The 19,292-nt window shown below is 41.2% G+C and overlaps 1 protein-coding gene across 6 annotated transcripts in view; it reads right to left on the bottom strand.

The window, feature by feature from the left end:
- Positions 1-19,292, bottom strand: part of LRGUK (leucine rich repeats and guanylate kinase domain containing) — a 108,302-nt gene that overhangs the window by 66,789 nt on the left and 22,221 nt on the right. For 5 of the 6 annotated variants that reach the window (XR_008296624.1, XR_008296626.1, XR_008296625.1 and 2 more), the window contains exons 6-9: positions 13,216-13,340; positions 8,633-8,776; positions 2,272-2,352; positions 578-664 (exon numbers count right to left, since the gene is read on the bottom strand). Coding sequence is in view for 3 of the 6 variants with exons in the window: in XM_015073048.3 (XP_014928534.2) it covers positions 578-664; positions 2,272-2,352; positions 8,633-8,776; positions 13,216-13,340 (437 nt within the window). In the remaining 3 variants the exon portion in view is untranslated. The remainder of the gene's footprint in view (positions 1-577; positions 665-2,271; positions 2,353-8,632; positions 8,777-13,215; positions 13,341-19,292) is intronic. The other variant, XM_053218062.1, reaches the window with a different exon arrangement.

A 19,292-nucleotide genomic window follows, 5' to 3' on the forward strand; every position in this document is an offset into this window, starting at 1 on the left:
TCAGATTTGCATTTAGTGTAAGAAATCCCTCATTAGTGCAGATTTCAGCTGTCACCAGTCACTAAAGCATGACAAAGTACCACCCCAGGTACGGTGGCGGGGAGGCAGGTGCATAGCATTTAAGGTCTGGTTACTCTGGAACTGCGTGTCCAGGGGGATCATGATTTTAAAGGGCAGAATTAAGGGTTTAAAATATCAGGACAGTGACTCATTTGAGTACCTTTTGATTATACACAGCAGTATAGAATAAATTTCATCATTAAGTGACTGTTTAGAGCAACACAGAATCACACACTCTCCAAAGACGACAGTTATCCAAATTAAGAGATGGCCATCACGCAGCCACGCGCGGCACAGCGTCTGTCCCCACTGCCAACCTATTCACTGCAATGGCAGGGCCCTGGCCACAGCTGCTCTGATGCTCACAGCTTTGCAGGGGGTGAAACAAGAGAGTAAGGAACCACTCCCTAAATCAACAGTCAATTCACGTATCATTACGTGTGCCATTTACCGCCGACATTGATCCTGCAGTGGGTAGCAGAGCCTCATAAACACAAGGAATGACATGATTACATACCTTTTCTTCCACTTTAATTTTCTTCTGATCTAATTCTGTTAATTGTAGGACCATAAAAATCACGAACAACCAATATTCAGACTTTTCCTATTTAAAATATCAAGAGGAATATTCAGTCGCCTTCCTTTACCACATGAGTTAGCACCAGCATGCTGCTCTCCCGAGTAGGTCTTTGGGCTTCTACCCCACCCTACACACACACACACACACACGCGTATCCCTCAAGGTGTCTATAGCTTCACGCTTGCCAGTCCCCTTATTAAATGCAGACCGTGCCTTATAGCTTACAAAGCTCTTCAAACGTGCCATCTCATCAATCTCCCTGGGACATAAGCAGGACAGGTATGATCACCTCCATTTCTAGCCAGAAACAAACTAACTAAGCCTCAGAGTGGTGAAGCGTTTCATCTCAGATTTCACGGCCGGAGATTCAAACCCTATCTTCTAACTCCAGGGAGTTTCGTTATTGCAAATGATGAACGTTACTTATGATCACTTTGTCATTTACTTAGTATTATTTTGAATTAATTTATATCATTTGTTATGATTTTGTTTGGCAATCATAAATAATAGTATTTATAGAACAAATTCCTTATTACTCCCAACCATCTGCTGTGTCAGGATTATCTGGCTTTTAAAACATAATTAAAGTTTCGTATCAAGAAGCTACATCTTTGAAGCGAAAGATATTTGTGGGTCACGCATTTCATAGATAAGAATGCACATGAAATGAATCTACAAAGGTATCTTTTCTGTCCTTCAGTGTGCGAGCTGGGAGTGGGAGGGCTGTGTATATAAGTGAGTTAATGTGTGTGAAAGGGTTTGTGGTGTTGATTTATGCACACGAACAAATACTCCCCGTGCCTCTGAAACTGGGGCTTGATGGCCACTCTGGAAGTCCTGCTTGTTTCTTAACCAGAGACGCTTTTAGGTTGCCCGCCACTATTCCCATACCAAGGAGTGGATTTACTTTTTAATCTTATTTTTCATTTTCATTTTTGCTTTTGTTTTATTTTTATTTTTTGCCTGTCTAGACATGTTCAGCATGATACACACAAACGGGAAGGTACTCAGGAGATACATACAAATTCAACAGTCTCTGGAAAGCTCAGTAAAGGGTGGAGGCAGCCAAGTGGAATGAAGTACAAATGGACAAAGAGGGAGGGACAGGAGAGCCAGGAGGGAGGATCCATTGATGAAAGAGAGGGGCTTGGAAAATAGCAGTGGAACTTTGAATACCAGAGGGGAAGAATCCCTAGGAAATATAGCATTTCTTCCTATAATCATTTCAGGGCACCACCAACTTCACGACTATATACAGACAAATTACTTTAGGCATCTGATCTTAGACTTTCTTGCCCCTGTTGCAAAGCAGGACCCGGAGCCTGTCTATGCCTCCAGCATCGTGCACTCTATCATGTAAAAGGGCATTGCTCCAATCTTAGTAGCTCCGTCCTGTAACCTTTTATCACCAGCCCAAATGAGTCACATGTGACCACAGCAAGCAAGGAACTAACTCCATGCTCCCCTGTCACTGCCGGTGCTACTTTGCCAAACCCTCCTGTTTCCTGAGCGACAGAGAAAGAAGGTAAATGCAGTCTATTCACATTCCAGATGTTCCTTATCAAAAGTACTTCTTGAAGAATTCCAAGAAGGTCCTCACCCCACCCCACCCCCATATAAATATCTCTTACCTGAACTGGATTTCTTAGAAAGTTGACAACTCGAAGGAGAGGTAGATTTTCAATGTAATCTATCTCACCCAGCTCAGCAATCTGTGTAATCAAAGAAACAAAATATTATCAAGAGACTAAGTGTAGAACCAATAATATAAAACAGTGTAAGAGAGCTAGTATGGATCCTCTAAATTCAACCTACTTTAGAAACTGCTCTGTTGCTGATCCAATTTCCTAATGCAGAACGAGACAATTCCTGCAGGCCCTTTCACTAAATGTGAACGCATAGGGCCACATTTTCTTTTTTCCTCTCTGGCTAAAGAATAGTGTGCTGTTCCTCATCTCAGCCATTATTTATTCTAAGGCAGAAATCACTGAGTATGCAAAATCAGAGGAACAGTACCAAAAATGCATGCAAGGGCTCCCTGGTTCTCCTCACCCCTACTCCTCCCCAGCCCCCCCTCCCTAGGGCTGCCTCTGCTAGACCGGGCCGGCCGTTTGTGACTGGTGAAGCCTTCTTACTGAATGCGCATATGTAGCCAGCTCCATTATTTTTCCAATACGAGAGAGTTATTTTAAGGAAAGATATAAACAGAAAACCGTAAGACACATTTCTCGACATGGGTGTGGACCTTAAGATTTTTTGTTTAAACTGCACCCTTAGGTTTTATACTCTTTTCTGTGTGGGTTACGTTTCACCACTTTAAAAAGTGAGAGGAAAGGGGTACTTGGATGGCTCAGTTGGTTGAGCGTCCGACTTTGGCTCAGGTCAAGAACTCGCAGTTCTTGAGTTCCAGCCCCACGTCAGGCTCTGGGCTAACAGTTCGGAGCCTGGAGCCTGCTTTGGATTCTGTGTCTCCCTCTCTCTCTGTTGCTCCCCTGCTTGTTCTCTCTCTCTCTCTCTCTCTCTCTCTCAAAAATAAAGATTAAAAAAAAATTTAAGTGAGGGGGGGAAAAGGATTGCTTGACAATCCCTTAATTTGACCAAAGTAGAGCACAGATTGCAGAATTCCTGAATTTCCCACTAAAGACAAAGAGTTTTACTTAAATTTCCTGTAATTAGCATAATTACAATTTTATTTCAAATGTAAACATTAAACTTTAAAAATTACTTAAAAAAATTAATAATCACATTTTCATTTCTATTTCTCCCCAAGCCATTTCTGCATGTACGTGAAAGCACTCCAAAGGCAGTCACCAATAATTCCTGAGCTTTCCAAACACAAAATGCTAAAATTAAACTACTCCCAAAGCGGGGCGCGTGGGTGGCTCAGTGGGTTAAGCGTCCGACTTAGGCTCAGGTCATGATCTCGCGGTCCGTGAGTTCGAGCCCCGCGTCGGGCTCTGGGCTGACGGCTCAGAGCCTGGAGCCTGCTTCCGATTCTGTGTCTCCCTCTCTCTCTGCCCCTCCCCCGTTCATGCTCTGTCTCTCTGTGTCTCAAAAATAAATAAAAACATTAAAAAAAAAATACTCCCAAAGCTAAGTCGGGGAAAAAACATAGGCACCGTGTTCAAAGGATGCCATTTTGAAAGACATAGTATGAAAGGTAAAATCCAAGTTACCATACAGAAGCCGCACACACTAATCTGCTGACAGTAGTGTTATGCTATTGGACACAACTCTGTCAATACAATGACTAGATCCATTAGATTGGCATCTGGATCATCTACAAGACAAAAGGATCATTTTCTAAATATTGTGATATTCAGGAAGGTGGAAAAATACAACTGGTTCACCCTGCTCGGTCAGAACTGTTGAACAGTTGGATTGATTTTCCCGTAGCACACGGCTCTTATGCTTGGACCCGACACAAATGTTAGGTGGAGATGTTTTCCTGCCGTGAACGTGTCTCACTAACACGTGCACTTAACAGGCACTGCTGATGGGAGTGGAAATTGACATGTTCTTCTTAAAAAGGCAAGCTGATATGTTTCACGTGCATAAGCCATGAACCAGCTATCCCACCTCAAGAGGTTTACAGTGAAGATCATCAGACAGGCAAAAATTAGATACAAGAACGTTCAGTCTAACGTTTTTTTAGTACAAGTTCAAAATTTTCTAAATTCCTAAAAACACTATCATTATGCAATTAAATGAGTCACAGTACAGTCCCATAATGGGAACGCTGTGCACCCACTTGAGATGATGGTGACATCTACGGTGATTGACGTGCAAAGATCTTGAAAGGTTGCCAACAACATGAACACCATGATCACGGACTACATAAAATTATATTATAACTGAACTGTCAGACCAGGGATCACCTGGTCTTTTGAGAGTCAAAGGACAGGGATCCAGCTTCCCCCCTGGTCCTAGGAAGAGGTTGTTAAGGGCACAGGACAGCAAGTATGCAGCAGCCTGTTCCCACACATGCTGAGTTAGCAACGTGCAACTGACACTGGTGGTCCTGATGTGCCCTCCCTCTCTCAATGACCTCACCCCAGAGCAGAACCACCCTCATGTCTTCTCAAATGCCAAGACCCAAGGCTGTGTGTGTCATAGACCATTACAGAAGGTGTAGGGTACGGCACTCCAAACGACTTAAAGTGAAACATTGCCAGAAAGATTCTATTGTTAAAGGAACATCACCCATCTGCTGCTAAGAATGTCATATCAGCACGGTTGATCCCCAGATTCCAGATGCCCCTCTTCTCCTTGGCCCTGTTGGTTACTCCCCACCCTTAACAGCCTGTCAACTTTGAATTCCAAGGGAAAGCAGTTTAATTAATTCCCTTTGGCCATAGCCTTCTAGGCTATGCTTTCCAAATCCAAGCATCCAGACCTAAAGCCACCTGTTCAGGTTTTTCATAGGTAGATAGATAGACTTGTGAAATAATGACACAAAGACTCAGAGAAGTAAAACAGCATTCCCTACGTAACTCCAAGACCAATGTCTTGTTTCTAGAAGAAAGGACTGAGGTTATAATAGAGTTGACATTTTGGGGATAAGTTTTAAATGGTAGAAATGACATCAAATCTAACAAGGACTAGAGAGTGATAAGGGTCCTCCAAGTAACCAGCTGATTATAAACACTGGCAAAGAAAGTTAAAAGAGATGTTGAAATGATCGTGTGAGGGTTTAGCAATGTGTTAGCAGCTAAAACCAAGTAAATAATACTGATGAAAGTGTTAAGGTATAACATCAAATGAATCATATGAGAAGCAACAGCTATGTTATGTTTCTGTCAAATGATAAATTTTCCATCCCTGACATGGTATTCTCAGTAGTCCTGGAGAAATCTCTGAGGAAATCTTTGGAAGGCTCACAGAACATTTCGAAGCACTGTTGGTTGCTCCCCAACCTGCCTGTGGGGAGCCAGGGAATTGTGTTATTGTTACGGACTCCTTCGTTGCCAAAGGGTTTCCCGCTTTGGGACACATGGCCATTTTTTCTTTAATGGGAGGCTCTCTAACATTTGAAAATTATAAACTCCTTTACTCGCTAAATGATGCCCCCTTTTTTCCTTCAACTTTTTCAAATGTAACTTGAAATGTCTCTTGAAATAGAAGAGAACAATATATTTATTCATGAGGTCGTTCTAGACCAGCACTTTCCAATATGGAAGTTACTAGCCACACCCGGCTACTTAACACTTGGAAGATGGCTGGGACGAACTGAACTGGACTGTGAGTATAGTATACACACCCGATGTCAAACACTTAGTATGAAGCAAGGGGTTATAAAACGTCTCATCGATGATTTTTTTTCGATGAATCTTTTGTAGATGACATGCTCACACGATAATATTTTGGAAAAACTGGGCTAAATAACAAATTATTAAAATTACTTTCACCTGTTTCTTCTTACTTTTTTAGTGTGGCTACTAGAAAATTTAAAATTGCTTGTGTGACTCACATTTATGGCTTGAATTATATTTCTATCAGAAAGCCCCCTTCCAGAGCACTACACTACGTGCTTTTCTGAAGGAAGGGACGTTAGCATTTCATTTACTGTATTATCTGTCAGGGTTGAGAACACTGAGTCTGGACTCAAACTATTCTATATTTGCATCCTGGCTCTGCTATTTGCTAGATATAGAACGTTGGGCATGTTACTTAACTTCTTTGTGCCCCGGTTTCTTCATCTGTAAAATAGTGACAACGATAGGGTTATACTAAGGATTACATGAGATTATATACGAAAAGTGCTTAGAACAGTGCCTTGTGCACAAGTACTCGACAAGTATCTCTAGATTATTTTAGGACTGCAGGATTACTGTTATTACCATTAACCATTACTCCTTTTTCCCAAAGTCTGAGATGCATTCAGTTGGGATTCGATGAATGCATTCCAGCTTTGTAACACTCCTTGGACATACATATGGGAGAGCCATTTTCACGGCAAGTTGATGAAAAGGTACTAGAACTGTACGAGACAGAGATTGTGCTGATTTCGTAGGATACGCGGCATCGTGAACAAAAGTGGAATTAACTTTAGAAGTTGACCAAACAGTTTAATATACAAATCAGGTAAAAATAAGGAGGAACAGTTTTGTCAGTGATTAAAAATGCACCTTTGCCCAGACCTAAAGATGGCCTTTCCTTGCTGTTTAAAGTAATAAGTGATGCAAATTCATCAGACACCACTGGTAAGCACTATCACACCTGAAGACAGCAACGTCTCCACAGCATCACATCTCACCCCAGCAAAGAACAATGTCCTTTCCAGGGTCAGCCAAAGTTTGCATTTTCAAGAAGAAATAAACATTCAACTTCCTTAGGAAGTCTTTCCAAAAAATATGATGAAGTACTCAGTTAAGAATAAAAGTGTTTCATAGACCTTACTGCATAAGTGGTCAGATATACCGGGATTACAAGCACAAATGCTTTACTGAAAATAAAGTGTAATTAATTAAGAGTGAAAGCCAATTTACATAACCTGTGAAATAAAGTGGGTGTTCAGCCAGATATGGAAATTTGAGTAAGTCCAATCCTCAACTCCTACAGATTAGGAACATACACTATTGTTACCAATAGAAGATAGGAATTCACTTCCTGTGCCTCTTCCATTTAAATGACAGGCCCGGGCAACACCAGCCTGAGGCTCTTCTCCTTAATTTTTGTTGATGTTGTTGTTTATTTTTGAAAGAGAGAGAGCACTAGCGGGGGAGGGGCAGGGAGACGGAGGATCCAAAGCAGGTTCCACGCTAACAGCACAGAGCCTGACGCGGGGCTGGAACCCACAAACTGCGAGATCATGACCTGGCCTGAAATGAGACACTCAACCGACTGAGCCACCCAGGCGCCCCCTGAGGCTCCTCTCTCGTCTCCAATTTCTCTGCTCTGACATTTCAGACATTCCCACTGGCATCCTTCTACACAAAATTTTACACAAACATCTCTGCTTCAGAAAGTCATGTCCACTTGGTTGCAGCTTAAACCCTTAAAACAATGTAATTAGGAATCATCAGATTTTCAAAAATTAAGAATTGTATTTATTACAAACAAACAAAACAGTCCTGCAACTACTGCTCCAGGAGACTTTATAGAATAACTTTTTTTTTTAATACGAAATTTATTGTCAAATTGGTTTCCATACAACACCCAGTGCTCATCCCAACAGGTGCCCTCCTCAATTCCCATCACCCACTTACCCCTCCCTCCCACCCCCATCAACCCTCAGTTTATTCTCAGTTTTTAAGAGTCTTTTATGGCTTGGCTCCCTCCCTCTCTTTTTTTTTTTCCCCCTTCCCCTCCCCCGTGGTCTTAAGTTTCTCAGGATCCACTTAAGAGTGAAAACACATGGTATCTGTCTTTCTCTGCCTGACTTATTTCACTTAGCGTAACAGTCTCCAGTTCCATCCACGTTGCTACAAAAGGCCATATTTCATTCTTTCTCATGCCAAGTAGTATTCCATTGTGTATATAAACCACAATTTCTCTATCCATTCATCAGTTGATGGACATTTAGGCTCTTTCCGTAATTTGGCTATTGTTGAGAGTGCTGCTATAAACATTGAGGTACAAGTGCCCCTATGCATCAGCACTCCTGTATCCCTGGGGTAAATTCCTAGCAGTGCTACTGCTGGGTCATAGGGTAGGTCTATTTTTAATTTTCTGAGGAACCTCCACACTGTTTTCCAGAGTGGCTGTACCAATTTGCATTCCCACCAACAGTGCAAGAAGGTTCCCGTTTCTCCACATCCTCTCCAGCATCTATAGTCTCCTGATTTGTTCATTTTGGCCCCTCTGACTGGCGTGAGGTGATATCTCAGTGTGGTTTTGATGTGTATTTCCCTGATGAGCAGTGACGCTGAGCATCTTTTCATTTCTAAGCCGGCATTTAAAGTAACAGCCCCTTGAGAAACCAATAACGGGTCCTAATGTGTCCTCTAACACATAGACACTGAAACCGTGACAGTTCAAGTGTGACATTACCTTATTATCCTCGAGGTTGATCACTTCCAGGAAGTCATGGTTTTCTAAGCCCTGGAGGCTACTGATCTGATTGTGGGACAGATCCACGACCTGCAAGGCTTTTAGTTCCTCCAAACCGGTCATCTTCTCAATCTGGTTATTGCTCTAAAATTGGTAAAATACATTCAGTGCCTTAAAAGCTTCAAGTAGGAAAAAGTGCAAGGCCAAGTTTTCATTCTCGATACCGCCTAAATGTCTTAAAGTCAGCAAGCCTTGCTTGTTCCCTTGCCCTCCACCATTTCTACCAAACACTTCCCTGAACACAGAGGCAAACAGCCCAGAAAGAAATCCCAGTTTTTCAGCTGGAAGATTCAGAGTGCAATATTTTCACTAAAGTTAATGAAAGATGAATGTTCAAAGCAGTAGGAAAGGCAAAAACCTAGGTGGTGTAAGCTTTTAACATTGTTCGCCTAAAGCCTAATGACAGCGTAACTCCACGTTTATCTTCAGAAACAAAATACAGTGCAAATCTTTCATTGCCATCACATGAAACCACCTGAATAGCGTGATTCCCCCATATACTTGGTTTTCAGAAACATTCTAAATATAATCACTTCATACCACGAGGGCTGTGGTAGTCCGATTCATGCCTTGAGTTATTCGTGCTCTTGTGCTGTGTCCCTCCCCTTGAGTCTAGGCTGGACCTCTGACTTGCCTTAACCAAAAGAATACAGCAGAAGGGTGCCAGTGCTCAGTTTAAGAATTAAGAAGGCCTGGCCACATCTCCCCTTGTGTCTTGGAAACTGCCATGTAAGGACCCCGCTCTGTTTGGGAAAGAATGTGTGGAGAGGTCACATGGAGAAGAAGCCGTCACACGGAGAGGGGCCCTAAGACTAAACAGGAAAATTCCAGCCATCCCAGCATCCACGCTGAGCCCAGCCCCCAGCCAACCTGCCAGCTCAATGGGGCAAGAAGCAGCAGCAGCAGCAAAAGCACCCTGCTGAACCCAGCTCAGCTTGTAGAACTGCTGGCTAATAAAATTTCTACAGGCCACTACACTGGGGGTGGCTTGTTATCCAGTAATAGATAACTAAACCTAGTTCTTCAATGATTCACACACAGGCATCTTCCCAGACAGTGAGCGTCAAACAAAGCAAGATTCAAAGATCCTCTTTCCCAACCCGCATGCCCCCATAACAACACATTACAGTGGCAACAGTAGTCTGCATTTCCGTGAGCATTTTCCAACATACGATTCCTTGGGTTCCCTAGCCTTAAAGAACATGCCACAGTAAAATTACACTTTTAGTTTGAGAATCATAAAGACAATTTTGAGGTTTCAATTAATACCATATAATGCCCATCTTGAAACTCTTAATACTTTTAACAAGTACATAACTGAAAAATTAAATTATAGCATTCTCTTCCATCTACAATATGTTTCCTGGTACATTTAATAGCAAGAGCTCATTTTCATCCTATCTTTCATAACATTTTACTTCAATAATGAGCAAGATTTGCATTCATTAGTTTAATTCTGTGGCTCTTTATAATATGTTCAGAGAATGTTGATAATCTACAAAGCTGGGTGATAATACACGGGGGGCTCATTAAACTATTCCCCTTTTTCATATATGTTTGAGAAATTCCATAATAAGAAGGGGAAAATACTCATACCCCCATTTGCCTAAGTTAAGCAAAATTTCCTACTGTTCAGAGTTCAAAAAAAGTTCCAGAAAGTGTAACAGAAAAGGAAAAGAAAAAAATTGCACTGAAGTTAACATAATATCCATACTAATTTAATGTATTGAAATAGGACCTCAATATCCTATTTAAAATATGCCCACATATAAAATTTATATACAATACACTTCTTCCCGAAGAGCTTTGAAGTGCTGTAGCTGTGGAAGACAGACTGTAATAATTCTTCATAGCACCTCTGATGGCTTTCAAAGTGGTAAATGCATGGGCACAGGGTAAGGCAGAGAAACGTTTAATTAGCTAGCCTACGGCCACAAAGGAAAGCAGAACTGAGAAATATTCAGGATCACAGAATTTCTGAGTTTAAAGTCATCTAGTCAAACCCTTTCTCCCATGCTGAAAACAGATACGTCGTCCCTTAAAGTGGACATCCAGTTTTAGCACACGCAGTTCCTTTTGCCTTTTTTTTTTTTTTTAAATCGTGATTAGCAGCGGAAAGGGGGCCTTTAGAGAGAAGCTATTTCCTTTAAAAGACGAAATGAGAAATATTCCTCATCTCCCCGGTTTGGAAAGGAAGAAATAAGCGGCTCTTAACTAAGACAAAGTGAATTCTAAAGTGTGGAATGCATCGCCCTTACTTGCTAAAAGAAACGGTTGATCGCACAGCCCATAAGTGAACCACATTTCCCCCTTACATTTAGTATAAAAGCTGATGGTAGAGAATTAACAACTGGTTTGTATAGCAAGTTGTTCTTTTTTCTCTCTCTAAAAAAAAAAAAAAAAAAAAACAAACGTAAAATGAATTTTTGCCGTAGTAAAGCAACGGTTTTCTCATTCCACAAATTAAAAAAGCATTAACAAACTGTTGAAACAAATGTGTATCGTTTTATTTTATATATTTTGTTAACATTTGTAAAAAGAACACTTGCTATTCTCAAAAATTTTAAGGAAAATGAATGAGGGCATAATTTGTATTTTCTGATTCATCTTGGGTGATGGGGGCGGCAGGGATTGGGAACAATCCCCTTAATTTATTTGTAGAAAAAGTAAGTCTTTTATGTTTTTTTCTAAAAAGTGCTTGAGGGGCGCCTGGGTGGCGCAGTCGGTTAAGCGTCCGACTTCAGCCAGGTCACGATCTCGCGGTCCGTGAGTTCGAGCCCCGCATCGGGCTCTGGGCTGACAGCTCGGAGCCTGGAACCTGCTTCCGATTCTGTGTCTCCCTCTCTCTCTGCCCCTCCCCCGTTCATTCTCTGTCTCTCTCTGTCCCAAAAATAAATTAAAAAAAAAAAAAAAGTTGAAAAAAAAAAGTGCTTGAGATGGAATTGCCAAGGTGGATTACTTTACTTGTTGAAACAAACTCTCACGATAAAATTGCTATGTGTTGTTTTGCTCAATCATGGGTTCAGCTCTCCTCCCCTTAAGCACGCCCCCATATCTCTTTCCACATGGCAAGCTCCACTCAAAATTATCGGGAATGCGGATACACAGAGAGATGTACAGAAAGGCTAAGGTTCTTTTTTTTTTTTAGTCTTTTTTTAATGTTTTTATTTATTTTTGAGACAGAGATAGACAGAGCATGAGCAGGGGAGGGGCAGAGAGAGGAAGACACAGAATCCGAAACAGGGTCCAGGCTCTGAGTTGTCAGCACAGACTCCGACGCGGGGCTCGAACTCACGAACTGCGAGATCATGACCTGAGCCAAGTCAGACGCTTAACAGACTAAGCCACCCAGGAGCTCCTCAAATTCATTTTCTTTCATGCTTTGCTAACATGCCTCAGGGGGACATAAAACATAAAATCTTAGGGAAATTATTAAAACTCTCCATGCCTCTGGTCCATTGGTACTAGAACCAGTCCTTGGCCTTCACCTACCTCGCTGTAAGGAGTGAAGGCTCTTGAAAAAGCACTTCATGCTCCAAGCTCGGGGAAAGAAAATTAACACTAGCCAACATCCGCTATCTCTGGTTAAATAAGACACGTATAGTATATTTTAAATGTCGCAGATAACCCAAGATGTCATTTCAAACAGCAGTTCAACACTCTCCTGTGGGATAGTTCATGTAAGAAATTAATAAGCTACCAGCCTCATGGCTTAAAATCCTCCCTTGCCCACCAAGGGCAAGATATAATAAAAAATAGCAAAGCCATCCAAGGGTAAGAAGTAGGAGAGAGGAAGAAAGGAAGAAGAATCCTAAATAATCCACAAACTGTATTATCAGCTCCCAAATTAGCGAGCTACAGTGTGATTTCAAAAACACTATATGTATCTTTGGAACTCTTATAATTCTGATTTTTAAATACACTATCTGCATTTTCATTCATAGTCACAGAGCACATCAGAGAGCTTAAGAAGAATGCTCTCTATGGGAAAACACTTAACAATTTCCAAGTTCTGACTGGAACTGTTCCTTTATTCTCAGCACCAGTTCTGGTCTCCTAGAATGGCCAACTAGCATATATTAGTACAAAGGGTTGCCAAAATTCAGTGCCCAGAGAACATCTTGTGGTTCATTTGAAAGCACTCAAGTATTAATAGCAATAAATATTATGCTTAAATGTGCTTAAATGTTATTTCTTCACGGAGACATTATAAAATGTGTTTTTAAAAGTTGTTCCAAGTATTCCTTTCTTTGTCAGTGTAAAACGTGAATCCTTTAAAAAACTGACTTTGGATGCCAAATTAGAAAATCATTTTACCATAGCATGAAATATTGACCCTACACACATACACAACCACACATAACACACACACACACACAGCATGGAAAGGAACACTGAAGACAGTAACGTTTCCTGAAGTGATTAGCTCTTTATACATTCGAAAAACCCGAGGTATCATTCATATACTTAACTGAAACATTAACTAGAACCTTCCATTAAGAACGACTTTTGCTTAGACTCACCAGACAAAGAATTTTGATGGGCAACATGCCTAAGCCATTAATTGACGTGATCTTGTTCTTAGCCAGACTCAGGTGCATCAGGCCACTGCACATCTCCAGCCCGCTGATTTCCTCTATCTCGTTGCCTATGCACCGTGACTCCGTTTAAGGAAAATGTTATTAGAAACATTTTGAAGACAAGAATAATCAGTGTCAGTCCATCATTAGAAAAATCAGACAACAGCATGAATAAAGCAGTAACGTATGCTCTATACAGGATGAACACTATATCTTGAAATATATTTTTTTCATGATAGAAGTTAATACTGGCACTGCTTAATTTTTTTAAGACACAGCTTTTGAGTGTGCTCAGTTACATTTGCATTCACGCGTGACTCATTTAATCAGTGAGCAAAAACATTTCAGGGTGCTTCGAAGCTGCCTTGTTGGCAGTGTTTGCCCTTGGTTCCTAAGTGGTCTCCATGAGAAACTCATGTGCTTTCCCACAGGCAGGACTTCTGAATACAGGGCACCCTGTGGGCGACACACACCAAGTTATCATCCTCATAACCAGGGTACCAGCCAGAGAGAGGTCATCTGTGGCAAAGGGGTGATAAAGGAACCAGTATCCTGATATCGACAGGAACAGCCTTTTCTATCCATACTGGCTTCTCCTCTCCCTTTAAAATAAATGAGGCCTAAACTTAGTCTTTATTCCCTCATGTTAAGTTTCTAGTCATTTTAAAGTTTATTTATTTATTTTGAGAGAGAGAGAGAGAGTGAGCAAACAGAAGGAGAGAGAGAATCTCAAGCAGGCTCCCCGTTGTCAGCACAGAGCCGGACATGGGGCTCGATCTCACAAACCGTGAGATCATGACCTGAGCCAAGATCAAGAGTTGGATACTCAACCGACTGAGCCCTCCAGGCGCTGCCCCGCCCCACCCCACCCCCCAGTCATTTTAAAATTTAATTTCTTTTCTTGTATTCCATCTTTATAGTCACCTAAAATTGCAGTCCCAACGTCACCAATTCTATTCACCTCTCTCTGGTCTCTATTTGGCAAAGTTCCAGGATTTGGTATCATCTCCCCATCAAAGCTCCTGTGTCCCTTCCCAAGTAGCCAAAGACATCACCACTCTCTCAGCCACCTATAATCTTCAGGGCATCCAATCAATCAGCAAGACTTGGCATGTTTTGCTTTTAAACACCTCTTTAATTATTTCCTTCCTTTTCATTCACTCCTCTGCCAACTTAATTCAGCTTTAGCACCGATGGGTACTTCTAACACCCATTTCTTCCGGCCTCAAATCACTTTACACGCTGTAGTCAGGTTAATTTTTTCAAAACATCGATTGGAAATCTTGTTGCAATCAAATTCTCACAGGACAAATTCCAAATTCCTCCCTCTGGCATCTAACACCACTGACTTTAAGCAAAGCCTATTCCTCCAGTTTCATCTCCATTATAATCCAGTGAGGAATCCCCATTTCTGCCAGGTCGGTCTTGTCAGTAGTTCTGGAATGTATACCAAGGACTTTCTGACATAGTAGTGTATCTTTTTTTCACATTGCTTTCCTACCCTTTCTAAATCCTGCCCATTCTTCAGGACTTAATTTCAAATTCCACTTCTTTTCTTCCTTTAACATTTACCTCTTTAGTTTTTTAAAGATTTTTTTTTAATGTTTATTCATTTTTGAGAGACAGAGCATGAGTGGGGAGGGGCAGAGAGAGAGAGAGAGAGAGAGAGAGTGTCACAGAATCTGAAGCAGGCTCCAGGCTCTGAGCTGTCAGCACAGAGCCCGATGTGGGGCTTGAACCCACAAACTGTGAGATCATGACCTGATCTGAAGTCAGACACTGACTGAGCCACCCAGGCGCCCCTTAAGTATTTCTTTTTGAAAGATCACCTTATCTTATTTCTTACATAGGTACAAATGATAGGCTAGGAGGATATATTTGCAACATGTATACTAGATGAAGGATTACTATTCAGAATACATAAAGAATGACAGTAACTTAATAGAAAGAGAGAAAAAGACAGAACCACCCAATAGAAAATGAGAAAGAATACGTTGAGAAAATTCCCAACAGAGCATATCCAAGTGGCTGATAAACACGGGAAAAGACACTCTGCTTCACCCTTAATCAGGAGAATGCAATTCAAGATGCCGTTTTCACCTATCAGTTTACCCAGGATTTGAAAGGTTCTCAAGAACAGATTCTTTCCTACTCCTGAGGCTTTATTATGCTAGAGCCACTTTGGAAGAAACCTGGGAGTATTGCTGCAACTGTAAAGTTGTCACAGTAATTTCAATTCTTGACAGCCACTCTAGACAGACCATTTCTTCCCTGAAGCCTCTTCTGGTCAACTTCCAACCCCCCAAGTATCTTCTTCCATTAATTGAAGAATCAAAGAATTTTTTAAAGGGGAAGGAAGGGATCACTAAGTATCAAAAAAACATTATTTTGCCTCATAATTCTTTGTGGTTATCTTAACTCTACTAGTTACTCGTTATGTGACTTCTCTATGCTCAGAGTTTTCATCGGTAATGTGGGAATAACACCAGGTTGCTAGGAAAACCAAAAGTTTGATTACGGGAAAAAATCAGAAAGTATGTATGAATGAAGTTCACAAACCATAAAGTATCTCATAATTATAAGGCATTGTTATCATTACCAAATTACAAGCACATGAGGCCAAGGAATCACATCCTCTACCCGTTGGCCAATGGCACAAAATGGAAGATTCAAGGCCAGGATCTTTTCTGAAAAGACCTAGGCTAGAGAAAGAGGCAAATCGGAAACTAGAAGCAATGGGCAGAAAATATTGCCAAATGAACCAGAAATTCCTAATTTTTCTTCATCGGTTCCAGATTCAATCCTTGGGCTGAAGTGTAGTTTTGCTGGTCATCAAATATGCATTTTCAAATCTTCTTTCATAAAGCTTCCTGCCAAGAATAGCTCCACAAATAAACATTTATGCTCCCAAACACCATGCCCTTTCTGTTTCCATGTTCTTTGGGCTGTTTAATCATTCTAGAGCTAGAACAAAGACCAGATTTTCACAGATACAGATGGTAACAAAGGATGTGAAATGGGGAAACAAGAGATTAAACTCACACACAGGTATAAACGAAATAAAATATCCTCGGAGTAGTGATCTTTGGCAAGAAAAATTAGGCAAGGAAAACTTCAAATGACCATCTGTCTCAGTTTAGCAGAGGAAGCAATATAGTCTTTAAGTCCTATGTCAGGGGCACTGGTGTCCTGGTAGCTCTGCTCCAACCAAAATGAAGATACTCTAAATGATGGGGAAGAGTAAAACAAATGCTTGTGGGTAGCTGGGTCAGGAAGCATTCCCGCGGGAAGGAGGCAAGGATCGGAAAAGGAGGAAATAGGAATCCTGAAGCCATCAAGAGATGGGGGATTGAAAAGGAAAGCTGGTTTATTGTATATACAGTAATTTTCCAAGACACTGGAGACTATCCCCAGTTCTCTTGGTATCATCCGGCTTACTCTCTAGCTTTGACTAACACAACAAATCAATTTTATGAAGTTAGTACTGCAAGGGCCCAAAGGAGGAGGAATATAGATGCCTCACTGCAAATGTGGCCCTGGCTTCTGCAGCTACCATTGCCGTCACTCACAGCCCTGGGACCAAGGCTTGAGGAACTGACTGCATGTCTCTGTTGAAAAATAAGTTCATTTCAGAAAAACTGTCTATTTCCCAACTCTTTAAATTTCAAGGAATTTCAATCACTATAAATTAATCAGGTTCTTGAGTGAAGAGTAGTTTTTACAGTGGCCCAACAGCTCTCCCCACCCCACCTCCATAATACCACGGTCACATCATCTGTAACCACCAGCAGGGATAATGGTCAGTCTATAGGACTGGTCCCTACATAGCTCTGAGTTCGCAGCTTGTTTTCAGGAATATCTTTATCTCTCTAATCTCTCATTTTCTTATTTTAAGGACCTTCGCGAAATGTTACTTTTCCTTCCTCTGAACATTATTCTTTTGTATTCTTTCATGTAGGTCTTGGGACTTTCCAATAAGAAATATAATCTGATAAGTCACTAAGCCGTTACAATGAATTAGCTTACTGGCTTTACCCTTTGAGGGAAGTTTTAATTTCCAAGGGCCACTATCAAGAGAAAGGGACTCAAAGAACTCAAAATCATTATACTGCATTCCAGCTCTAAAGTTTTACATTTCTGTGAATAAATCTTTTACAGTGGAATTTTAGGTCCTCAGAAACTGAGTGAAGAAACCCAAAGGCACGTAAGCATAACTTTACAGTGAGGGAAAGGCCCCACAATCTATTTTTACATTTTGGTGATGATGTCAGCAGTTTGCAGGGCTTGACATGAATTATTCACCAGTTCAGTATTCGCTCTCATTCATTTGTCTACAATCATAAAATATGGTTCTGGTGTACAGAAAACAGTTACTGAGAAATAAGTAGGAAATCCATCACAATTCGCTTACTAGAGAGAACCACAATGATGGCTTTAATCAAAACCAATCCTGAAAGATCTATATCACCTTCCCATGTGAAAAATGTTCTTCACTACAGGAGTGAATCTCTCTATGAAACACACATACACATTAAATGGCTAGAGGATAAAAGTAGTAATTACTCAATGAATTGTAGCCTGGGGGAAACAACGGAATTCAGAAGACTAGTGTCAGTTCGACCACTGACCAAATGATCTGGGACAAGTCACTGAGCCTCCCTGGGTCTCAGGAAGGGGAACAAGGCACTTTTGCTTAAAACAAAAACTTCCGTAAAAGAACAGTTAGTAAGAATCTCTAAAGTCAGTCTGGATCTTAAAATTCTGTGATCACTTTTTAAAAATTCCATGGTTCTACAATCATGAGACAAATTCCAATGAACAATCAGTATTTATAGGTAAAGAACACAGAGCATTCTTTCTCAAGACTGAATACATTGACTTATACCTGCCAACGTTTACCTCTTCTGATTGAGACGACTGGCAATCAACCATCAGTTCACCACATAGGGAATGACAAAATAGCATAAGATAAACTAAAAAGTTGAGGTCTTACAGTTAATAATCCATTTTGAGGCATTAGTATGTTGGCATTACCAGCTTGATTAACCGATTTGTTATTATTATTTTTTTAATGTTTATTTATTTTTGAGAGAGAGAGAGAGAGAGAGAGCAGGGGAGGAGCAGAGAGAGAGGGAGGCACAGAGTCGGAAGCAGGCTCCAGGCTCTCAGCTGTCAGCACAGAGCCCGACACGGGGCTCGAACCCACAAATCGCAAGATCATAACCTGAGCTGAAGTCGGCCACTCAACCGACTGAGCCACCCAGGCGCCCCTGATTTGTTCTTATTTTAAATAAGTGCTTTTTAATGTTGGTAATTACAATTTTATTTACATTTTAAACAAAACCATGCTTGTTCCCCTCAAATAGAAAAGACACATTCTCACTAAGGAAGGATCGAACAAATATAAAAAGCACAAAAAAGAGAAGAGCCAAACTTCTAAAAAGGGCACACGGAATGGCAGCAGGTTAGGATAGCCTGCCCTGCGGGGTACAGCAGGGAGCACTGGCTAGCTCAAAGCTGGGGGTCTTCAAGGGCATTCCTCAGTCCAGCAATAGCAGCATCACCTGAGAAGTTGTTAGAAATGCAAATTCTCAGCCACCACCCCAGACCCCCTCAGCCAGAAGTTCTGAGGGTGCAGGCCAGCAAGAGGTGCTTTAACAAGCCCTCCAGGGGATGCCAATACGGCTCGGGTTTGAAGCTTGGCAAATAGCTATTTTTTTTTTAATGTTTATTTTATTTTTGAGACAAAGAGAGACAGAGCATGAATGGGGGAGGGGCAGAGAGAGAGGGAGACACAGAATCGGAAGCAGGCTCCAGGCTCTGAGCCATCAGCCCAGAGCCCGATGCGGGGCTCGAGCTCACAGACCGTGAGATCGTGACCTGAGCTGAAGTCGGCCGCTTAACCGACTGAGGCAAATAGCTATTTTCAAAGAAATTAATAATCTTCAGATTTAAAACATGTTTGATGGACACAGGTACAGCATTTGCCCCCACATGGCCTGTTTATATTTATTTTTAAA

This window comes from Acinonyx jubatus, chromosome A2 (genome assembly GCF_027475565.1).
Source record: "Acinonyx jubatus isolate Ajub_Pintada_27869175 chromosome A2, VMU_Ajub_asm_v1.0, whole genome shotgun sequence".
Lineage (NCBI taxonomy): Eukaryota > Metazoa > Chordata > Mammalia > Carnivora > Felidae > Acinonyx > Acinonyx jubatus.